General features: G+C 42.5%; 1 protein-coding gene across 1 annotated transcript; it reads left to right on the top strand.

Annotated features, from left to right (window-relative positions):
* The first annotated feature begins 2,434 nt into the window (after nucleotides 1–2,434).
* LOC147666111 (uncharacterized) lies at nucleotides 2,435–6,017 on the top strand. Its single transcript, XM_086949293.1, has one exon. It carries the CDS (start codon nucleotides 2,691–2,693, stop codon nucleotides 3,942–3,944), a length of 1,254 nt encoding a protein of 417 aa, XP_086805419.1. The 5' UTR covers nucleotides 2,435–2,690; the 3' UTR covers nucleotides 3,945–6,017.
* Nucleotides 6,018–10,479: the final 4,462 nt, after the last annotated feature.

The following is a 10,479-nucleotide window of genomic DNA, read 5'->3' as shown; positions in this document are numbered from 1 at the left end:
TATGAAAGCTAACGAAGTGTAGCGTAACCAGAAAGACACCATGAAAACCCGCTCGCATGCAATCCTATCCGAACTTACTGATGAAGTAGTTTAGACGCACGCGTCTACCTCCTACGCCCTTCGCTCCCAACTGCAGTGAATTCAATCATATATACGGAAGTAAAGATCACCCGTGCAACAGCATAGAAAGAGGACACTGTGAATAGCGGCCATATTGAAATGGTGTGAACTCTGAATGAGTGTAAATACAAAAAAGTGATATCAGAAAAAGATCAAAATACAGGATAATAATTCAAAGGGTACAAACATAAATATGTTGTGATGAAATATTTTTACATATTAAAGATGCTCTGTCTCAAACAAATATTATTCAAAGATAACATAGAAACTCCATCCGATCATTCAAACCAAACGGTTTTAAAGACTGCAAAAATTTGATCCAGTGGTTCTCACGTTTAAGTAAAAAGTTGTTGTTGTCCCTGTCATCACGCTTTTCCACGACCTCTACAGCAGCAAATCTAAGTTGGCTGACGTTGTGTTTGTTCTCTTTAAAATGCATAGCTAAAGCGGATTTTGCATTCTCAGTTCTTATATTACTCTTGTGTTCATTGATGCGTACTTTCAATTTACGTGATGTTTTCCCAGTGTAAACAAGTCCGCATGGACATTTTATTAAGTAAATTACATTTTCCGTGTCACATGTAGCGTTCAGTCTTAAGTTGATGTTTGTACCCTTCATTGGGTGTTTCATAGATGATCCTTTTATTAAGTTGTTACAATTTTTACAGTTCAGACATGGTTGGTTGCCTTTGAAAATGACAGAAGAGGTTTGTTTGGGCTTTTTGATGATTTCTTTTAGATTGTTTGCCCTAGTGTATGCAAATAGTGGTTGATCACTAAAGAATGGGCCAGTGTTTCAATATCGAAGTTTTGTAAGCTTTTGAAACTACTGAAAATTTCGAGACAACCACCGGTCTCCTCATGTTCTCTTTTCTTCTGACCGCCAAAGCATCCTGACGGTTGATCTTATCACATTGTTCCTTTGCATTGGTTAGGATTGATTCAGGATATCCTCTTTGTTTAAAACGTTCCATCATGTTGGTGGCTTGTCCCTCATATTTATCCGGATCCGATACTATCCTAACCCGTAGTAGTTGGGAAAATGGAAGATGGTTTTTGAGAGGCTTTTGATGAAATGACGTGTAGTGTAGTATGTTGTTTTTATCTGTCTTTTTTCTGTATACGTTGGTTTCCAAATGGTTGTTCACTCTTGTGACACTCACATCCAGGAAAGTAATAGTGTTTTGACTCCATTCAAAAGTAAATTGAATTTGATCGTTAATTTGGTTAAGTTGTTTAAGTGCTGTTTCCAAAGCTATTTGATCACCTTGCCATAGGACGAATATATCATCGATATATCTCAAGAAAATCCTAGCATGTGTATTCCAGGGATGACGGCTCAAGATGTGGTTCTCTTCAAAGTGTTTCATGAATGCATTTGCGTAGACCGGTGCTGCACAATTGCCCATGGAAGTTCCGGACAACTGTGCATAACACTGGCCCTCCCATGAAAAATAACTTTGATACAAAGTGAAATGCATCAATTGCAATAAGAAAAGCTGAAAGTCTGTCTCCAAATCAGAGTTCAACAAAATGTTTTCGATAGCCTCCAGGCCAAGATCGGGTGGTATACTAGTGTATAACGCTTTCACGTCTATAGAACATAACAAGATAGATTCATTGCCATCAAAGGTGATACCATTTATCTGATGTAAAAAATCGGTGGTGTCTTCCACATAGGTGCGAGAGAGTTGAATCAAAGGTTGTAGATATTTATCTATCAATTTTCCAGCGTTTTCATGGATGCTCCCTCGGGTTGATACGATTGGTCTGAATGGTGGGTGTCTTAAATCTTTATGAATTTTCGGTAGCATGTATATGCTTGGAGTTCTTGGATTACTGGGAGTCAGATACTGTTTGGTTTTTTGATTGATGATGCCATTGGCCTGTAATGTAGTTAAGATGTTAATCAATACTTCCATGTATTGCCGAGTGGGATTATATTGCATCAAACTGTAGGTGTTGGTATCCGAAAGATGTTCTTGTACTTGTTCTCGATAAAAGACAGACAAATACAGCAAGTGCTGTTGATTTCTACACATTATCATATTCTAGAGGTTGGAAATAAGAGGAGCACCCCATTGAATTTGCGCATTGAGCATAGAGTGTTGTCAATAACTTAATTTCAAAACAGACATTGCCTTTGTACTACCAAAGTGTGTTTCATTCTAAATTGTACCCTCTGTACAATCCCCACACTATTAAGGATACCTTATCCAGGATAGCTGCTTCTCTTGCTTTTGGCCACTTGTTCTAAGATAGATTGCCCTTTTACTCCCACACTCACATATATTTGTTTCTTATTCACAGGCTCACAAGATGCTGGTGAACTGACCTGCAGCGCATCAGCACTGGTTGCATTTGCAGCCGAGGAAGAATTTATCACAGCAAGAATCGCAAGAAAGTTTCACGCTCGATCAGACCTGGGCACATATCAGAAGATCGATTCTGGAAAAACTGTGTATAAGGAGAGCAAGAAAACATTCCTTGGAGCTTACATCTTTACAAGCTTTCAGTGATTCATGCTTTAATAAAACAGTACATATGTCCTGATTGTGGTGAAAATTGTCATGCAGACCGCTTACCAACATCAGAGGAACCCCACTGGGGAGAAATCATATGAGTGTACAGAATGTCGTAAAAGTTTCACTCAGAGCTGGAATCTTAAGACTCATCAAAAGGTCCATGAAGCTTGTAAAACTGGAGGGATTAACCCCCGGAAGAAACTGTTCAGTTGCCTAGAATGTGGGAAAAGCTACTATCTACGTTCACAACTGTACGCACATCAAAGAATCCATACTGGAGAAAGACCACATCTGTGCATGGAATGTGGGAAAAGCTTCCTTCAAAGCACACAGCTGCGCCTGCATCAGCGAATCCATACTGGAGAAAAACCATACCAGTGTTCAGAGTGCCACAAATGTTTCAGTCAGAGAAAAGATCTGTTCTCGCACCAGATGATCCATACTGGGGAGAAACCATACCAGTGTACGGAATGTTGGAAAAGGTTCACTTGTGGCTCGAATCTTTACAGGCATAGGAGGGTGCATATGAAGGAGAACCCATACTCGTTTACAGAGAGTTTGAGCAGCGATGCTAAGAGACCAGATTTGGGTAACCATCAGAGGATGCACACTGGAAGCCAATTGCACCACTGTACAGAGTGTGATAAAACCTTCATTCAGAGGTGTGATCTGGTAAATCATCACAGGATCCATACCGGAGAGAAACCGTACAAATGTACAGAGTGCCTGAAAACGTTCAGTCTCAAGGCAAGTCTGGTCGCACATCAGAGAGTCCATACTGGGGAGAAACCGTTTAAGTGTACAGAGTGTCCGAAATGCTACACTTGGAGAAGAGATCTAATAAGGCATCAGATGAGCCATACTGGGGAAAAACCACACAGGTGTACAGAGTGTCCGAAATGCTACACTTGGAGAAGAGATCTAATAAGGCATCAGAGGAGCCATACTGGTGAAAAACCACACAGGTGTACAGAGTGTTTGAAAAGCTTCACATCAAGGGGAGCAATGATACAGCATCAGAGAATCCATACTGGGGAGAAACTGTATCAATGCACTGAGTGCCAGAAAACCTTGATCTCGAACCAGTCTCTGAAAGATCACCAAAGACTCCACACTGGAGAGAAACCTCACCGGTGTGGTGAGTGCCAGAAACATTTCACTCGCAAGGCAGATCTGGTCAGACATCATAAGATCCATACTGGGGAGATACCGTTCCAGTGTACAGAGTGTCAGAAATGTTTCAATTGGAAGGCATCTCTAGTAAAGCATCAGAGGAACCATATTGGGGTAAAACCATAGAGGTGTTTAGAGTGTCTGAAAAGCTTTACTAGGAAGCCAACTTTATCTTTGCACCAAAAAATCCATTCTGGTGAGAAAACGCACTAGTGCATGAGTCTCCAGTGAGTAACTCAAGAGCTACTAGTAGCTTGCTAGCATGCATGAAGTACTTCAAAGTAAAGCTTAGCACAGTACATCATTCAGAGGGTTTATGCACATTGAAGAAGAAACTCTGCTCATCTCAAGAAAGTCAGGGTGGCAGTCAGCCAAACCAATGACAGGGCCTCGTGCTAGTGGAACCGGAAGAAACCCAGTGATAAAGTATGCACCCCAGGGGGTAAACCTGGGGGGGGGTTTCCTTACAAAAAGCATTTGCTTTCCTCCTAAGGTCATCTGGTTAGTGCACGTTATAGGATCCAGCCTTGGTAGAGTGCTGCCGTTGGCATAATTGTGTGCATTATTGTCATATTAGAGGCATACTTACCATTATGGCAAGAATCCATGGCGTGTGATCCTAAAGCTTGTAAAATCGAAGCAGGTTAAATGTGAATCATTTGTACGTCTGAGTACATGATGAAAATGGCAAACTGATGTTTGAAGAATGCATATTTACAAAAAATGTAAACTGGTATTTTGAAGGGAAAAATATGTTTCTTTCAGAAAAGAAAGTTGAGAATTTGAGCTTATTTGCCATTAATGAAAGAGGTATAACTGACATGCTGATGGAAACAAACTAGTTGCATTCCTAAAACATATTTAAAGCTAATAGGTAAACGGTAAATCCAGCTGAGTTGCGAAGATTTATTTCTCTGGTTATGCCCTTTGTGCCAGAGGACGCATGCTGCTTCAGATGTTATTTCAATAGTCATGTGGAGGCATTTGATATTGATAACACTTTTCCTGACATTCTGCTAGTAACTCTGCCTGAAGTGTTTGAGTGGTTGCTAGGATGTTGTTTTTTATTTGACAGATTTTTATTGTGTATTGAAAGAGAAAAAAAGTGTCCATAACATCACCAAGGAAATCCAAAAGCACCTGCCCTGTAGCGTGAAGCCCCAGTGCCTGCCTGTTTGCCAAGACGAGTATGTCCTCTGAGGGAGATGAGAGCATTGAAAGGAGTTTGGTCCAGCGGGGTGTCCTGTTGAGTGGACTCCTTTTGTGAGGTGTGAGGAAATGGCTAATGCACCGATCAGGTTGTTGCCCATTTGCATGCCGAAGTCGGTGACCCCTGTATGCAAGAGATGGGCTGCCGTGAAGTGAGCCGTGTGCTCCGCAGCACGTATCGGGCTGCAGCCCGTACGTAGGAGATGGCGAGCCCATATGACAGGAGGCGCCACAACAAGAAGTTTGTAATGCTTTGAGGCACATAGTCCCTGTACACTGTGCCAAGCAGTACAGAACTTATGCAGGAAGAGAGGGTACTGTGACCCCGTATGCCAGAAGGGGTCATCAGGAGCTTCAAAGACCTGCAATCTAATTGGAAGCACCTGCTGAAGAGGGGAGGATGCTTTGGGGGCACCGTCATCAAGGCAAATGTCCTGTGTCAAGATCATAGCAATACCCTTCAAACGTAGGAGGGCCCAGAATCGTACCCCGTATTTCAGGGGGAGCCACAAAGAACCTCAGATCACGTCAGTGGTACGACAATGTGTGAGGAACTCTACGACCGCTGGGTTTACACCCACCTGGACCACGTGTGGAAAGCTCACCTGATTTAGCTACTCCCGCTTCAAGCGCCCACGGATGGAGCGCGCTCAGGAACCCTTGTCACGCCGAGCTTTCAGGTGCGGGTAAGACTGATTTCAGGCCAGGCAGCACCAGGGCAGTTTGCTTGCTAGATAGCGCTGCAGCGCTGGAACACTATTGACTTTAGAATAAAGTCTAGTGGACTCGTGCGACTCAGATTACAAGTGGGGCTTAACCTGGATGGTGCCTATAGTGAATGGGGAATAACCACTATCACTAGGAGTGAGGTAAGAGTATGACCCAGGGGAACTGCCTAAGGAAACACTAGAGCTCTGACCACAGATGGACTATGTAGTTGTTTGCGAATGTTGTGTTTTCCTTTGTGTAGTTTGCTGTAAAATAAAGTACTTCTTTTCTCACCAAAGTAAGTGTTTGGATGGACGATCATTTATTGCTGCTGCTGTGTGCATGTTGTGTTGTAAGCCCATGTTCACCCCTCCATCCGTATCAACCTCCCGCCGGATGGAGCCTTGGACGGCTCGGACCACACTGTTACTCAGAGTCAAGTGCAGAAGGGGTACTTGACCCAGTTGATCGGGATCCATAGTAGGTGGGACCCGGGACATCTGGAGTAAGATGCCCACCCGCCACGACCGTCCTAGTAATCCCTGCATGCCCTTGGCCCTCTGAACAGGCTTCTGGCAGCTTGGAGTTTGGTGTCCTGGGGAAATACAACTTGAACAAAATCTCCAAATATCAATAACTGGGTCTATGGTTCAAAGAACGCTGGGGTCATCAACAACACCTGAACTCACTCAAGCTAAAGGTATCTTCACTTTCATTCGTCCTCTGCGATGTAATGAGAAAAACAAGGAGCCTGCCACTGTCCCGCAGCTTTAAAGTAGCAAAATCAAAGCTCATCCCTACCATGGCATATGGCACATGTGACATTTTAGGATAGGGTTGGCTGCTTTTTAGACATTTCTTAGTGTAAAATCTACAGATTGCTGTTTAGGTTTCCACAAACTTCATCACAAAGGCAGATCAGGCTAGAACTAGAAATTAAGATAGTGCCAGTAGAAAGAACCCTTGGTCAGCTTACCTAAACATGGCTCCCACTTTGTTGCGGGCTGAAGGCCTGTAAGAATCTCACCTTCCACACACCTTACTGAAGACCCTTGAACAAGCTGGCAAACCTGTCATCTTTTGCCGCAGATATCACCTTTTAGAAAAGAAACCACGCATGCTCAGCAATAAACTCCTGTTCTGCCCTACTGAATGAGCGCAGATTCTGTGAACGACTCACCTTTATTCAGTTTGGCATTCGTACTTATCGTCATGACACCATTTTATGCTTGGAACGAGAATAGCTTAAAGTGGTGACCGGATTTGTGAAATAATTTAACTGCTGGGTGGTTGTTAACTAGACAATCTAAGCACTAGTCATGTTCGCCCTTCCTGTTACCTTGGTGTAAACCGTTCACAATGTCATGCACCCAGCAGTGAGTTCTTCCCCTTCAGCTATCCCTTGACTGACTGACTGACTTGGTTCTTGTATAGCGCAACTTTGCCCGAGGGCGTCAAGGCGCTGGGGATGGTAACATCCCTTCACCTTTTGATTTCATATGCAGGACATAGCTTTATTCGTTTAATTTTAGAATCAGACACTTAAAGCATTTTCATCTGTAGACAGACCGTAAGTTTATTCTTTTGTTCCTATTTTGATCTGACTGTAAATGTAATTACATTTGTGAAATTTATGTATGTTTTTGGGATATGAAATGGTTTTAATGAACTGAAAAGAACTACCATCAACAGTTAAGTTCCTGGTAGGATCAAGTCCCTCCTGCAGATAGTGACTCGCATCTGGCACCAGCATATGCTACGTGAAAGTAAGGACTCTTTGCTTCCTCGACTCTTCCAACTGCCACACGTAATCAAGTTGGTTTAGATAGATCTTTATGACCCCTTTTTATTTTTACGGCTTTTTTCAGAATGAGTGTCACCATGGAAGCCAACAGTTTAAGATGTGAGATTTGAGGTGAGAATACCAATGCAGCCGCACTGAGGCAGACTAGATCATTTTCCTTACAACAAAGTAAGACAAGGTCTTTCATTATGTTTTTCAGAAATTATTCTGAGGTCCTAAAGAGAGTTCCTCTTCCAAGGAACTCGAAACGCGTCGACCATCATCGTTTTAGGCCAATCGTCTAGAAAAAACTTCAAAGAACTATTTGAATATGTTACATGTTCAGATGGCGTACTGTTTTAATTTGTGACTTTAGTTTTGCAAGCATATTTGAAGTATACCATTTGACCAGTATCAAATGGTGTAGAATAGAGCCATTGTGTATTATTTTCATTTTTGATTTTCTTTTTCCTTCTTTCCTTCCAACTCTTTTCACGTTTCCGAAAAGAATTGTATATATGAGTATAAATGTGGATTCATGAGTGAATGTTTAATAGAATGCTAGTGAGTAGCGAATGAAAATGTTTTTTAGGTAGGATTCTTCTCCCTTCTTTTCTCTCTCCAGTTAATGTAATATCATTGTTGAGAATGAACAAAAATGTATTGTTTAAAGATAGTCTTCTGATTTTGTATTCGAAATAAATAGATTAATTCTAATGAAAAAATCTTGTGAAGAATCAGTTTGAGTCTGTTCTTCATGGTTCAGTCATGAGATGAACACATTTCTGTATTGGCAATTGGTTGTTGTTTATTAATTTATAAGGCTTGGCCTTACTGCACATAAGTCAAACCTTTTGTTGGTTCACAATAAAAAACTAAAGTGGCAACATGAACAACAAGAGCAGAATTTACCAGAGAGCTGTGCTGAGAGTAAGGGATGGGTGGCAGAGATGGGGGCAATGGCTTGTGAGCTGCAATGGGATATATTGTAGGAGGAAACGCTTGTGTTTTTTTAACGGTCGGGAGGCTTATTGCGCAACATGATCCACCTGCAGATTACGCCATGTTCCTGCCAACAACAGGGGAACTTTTTGGAAGGAACATCAAGCGAGAGGCCAAGTGACATGTGCTATAGACACAGAGCTTCTATGGGGAAGAAAGTTGAAAAGCGTAAATCATTATCTTGTCAAATAAAGAGGCGTGTACTAGTATGTACACATAGTCATAGTCATAATTTCTTGTATAGCGCACATTTCACAAAAGTCTCAAGGCGCTTAGCAACAAACGACAACCAAGTATAAAAGGGGGCAAAGGAGAGGAGATTAATTGGGGAAGAGCCAGGTTTTTAAGCCCGTACAAAAAGCCTGATGATTGGAGAGAGACAGCAGGTGTGTAGGTAGTTTGTTCCATAGTTGAGGAGCTAAGTAGGAAAAGGCTCTACAACCCATTCTCGACGTTCTAGCCCTAGGCTGTACCAGAAGGGCTTTAGTACTAGACCTTAAGGCTGTGGAAGGTTTGTACCTGGCCACTTTCTCAACAAGATAGGAAGGTCCAGTCCCATGTAGAAGTTTATGTGTGAGACTAAAGATCTTAAACTGGCTTCTTTGACGCACTGGGAGCCAGTGCAATTGTCTAAGACAGGGCAAGGAGGGGGACCTGGGGGGCAAACCTAGCACCAAGCGTGCAGCAGCGTTTTGAAGGGTTTGTAGCTTAGTTAACAGGCCCTCATTGAGGAGGTATACATTGCGTTGCCATAATCCAGGCGGCTAACAACCAGTCCTTGGACCAAAGGTTTTCTGGATTCAATGGGTAGCCATCTGAAAATCTTCCGCAATTTTCGTAGTATACCATAACAGATGCCAGATACTTGGGTAACCTGAGCCTTCATGGAAAGGGTACATTTGAGCATTATTCCCAGGTCACGAACCGCCTCTTTGGGCTCAGGACATGGTCCCAGTTCTAAAGGCCACCAGTCATGTGACCACTGTATCTTTGCCTTGCCAAATAGCATAATTTCAGTTTTACTGAAATTAAGCTGGAGTTTATTTTCATTCATCCATTCGCTGATATGGATCATACATCTCTTAAATCTGGTGCGGGTGTCAAGAACGTCTGGACTACAGGTAATAAGAACCTGCGTGTCGTCCGCGTAGGACACTGTGGTGAAACCGTAAGATTTTATAATTCTGGCCAAAGGAGTGAGATAAATGTTGAATAACATGGGGCTCAGAATAGACCCTTGAGGAACCCCAACAGAAAGAGGAGTCCTACTGGATTCCAAAGAGTTAATCCTGATGTAAGTATGCGGGTCGGCAAGGAAACTCTTAAACCAGGCCAGGGCCTTGCCTCTGACACCAATCTCCCACAGCCGTTGATGAAGGATGCTGTGGGAGATGGTGTCAAAGGATGCTGAAAGATCTAATAAGATCAAAAATGCGGAATCACCTCTGTCCAGTGTGAGACGAATGTTATCCACCACTTCCATCACTGCCGTTTTAGTGCCATGGGCAGCACGGAAGCCTGATTGCGACGGATCTAAAAGTGAATGAGTTTCCACAAAACTGGAGATACGTTTGTTGACAAGGTACTCAAACAATTTTTAGTATAGCATTTTTTACCTCAGGTCATTGGTAAATTTCTTCCTCACTTCCACTATTATTGCAGCATTGTGCAGTAGGAAACATAAATGTCTCGCGACCACTTGGGTACCACACATACTTATGAGGACAGTCTTCAGTCGTGCCCTAGCTCTATAGTCACAGCAAGCAGCATATGTACATGTATGAACATATTAAAATGATTTTCTGCACATCAAGGCGTCCTGTGTGGACATGTGAGTGCCATTTGCAGAACTCAAAGTGGGACCCTTCATATGTACTCACAGGGGGAGAGTACAGCAATGGCTGCACACACACAAATTTGGAATTCCTTGTGTGTACACACACACATACAGAGCAATTA

The sequence above is a fragment of the Lissotriton vulgaris genome, unplaced genomic scaffold (assembly GCF_964263255.1).
Source record: "Lissotriton vulgaris unplaced genomic scaffold, aLisVul1.2 SCAFFOLD_2575, whole genome shotgun sequence".
In the NCBI taxonomy this organism is placed as follows: domain Eukaryota; kingdom Metazoa; phylum Chordata; class Amphibia; order Caudata; family Salamandridae; genus Lissotriton; species Lissotriton vulgaris.
This window is presented reverse-complemented; position numbering and strand designations above follow the sequence as displayed.

Coding starts and splice junctions, on each gene's coding strand:
- LOC147666111 (XM_086949293.1), top strand. CDS start 2,691: ATGCAGACCGCTTACCAACATCAGAGGAACCCCACTGGGGAGAAATCA.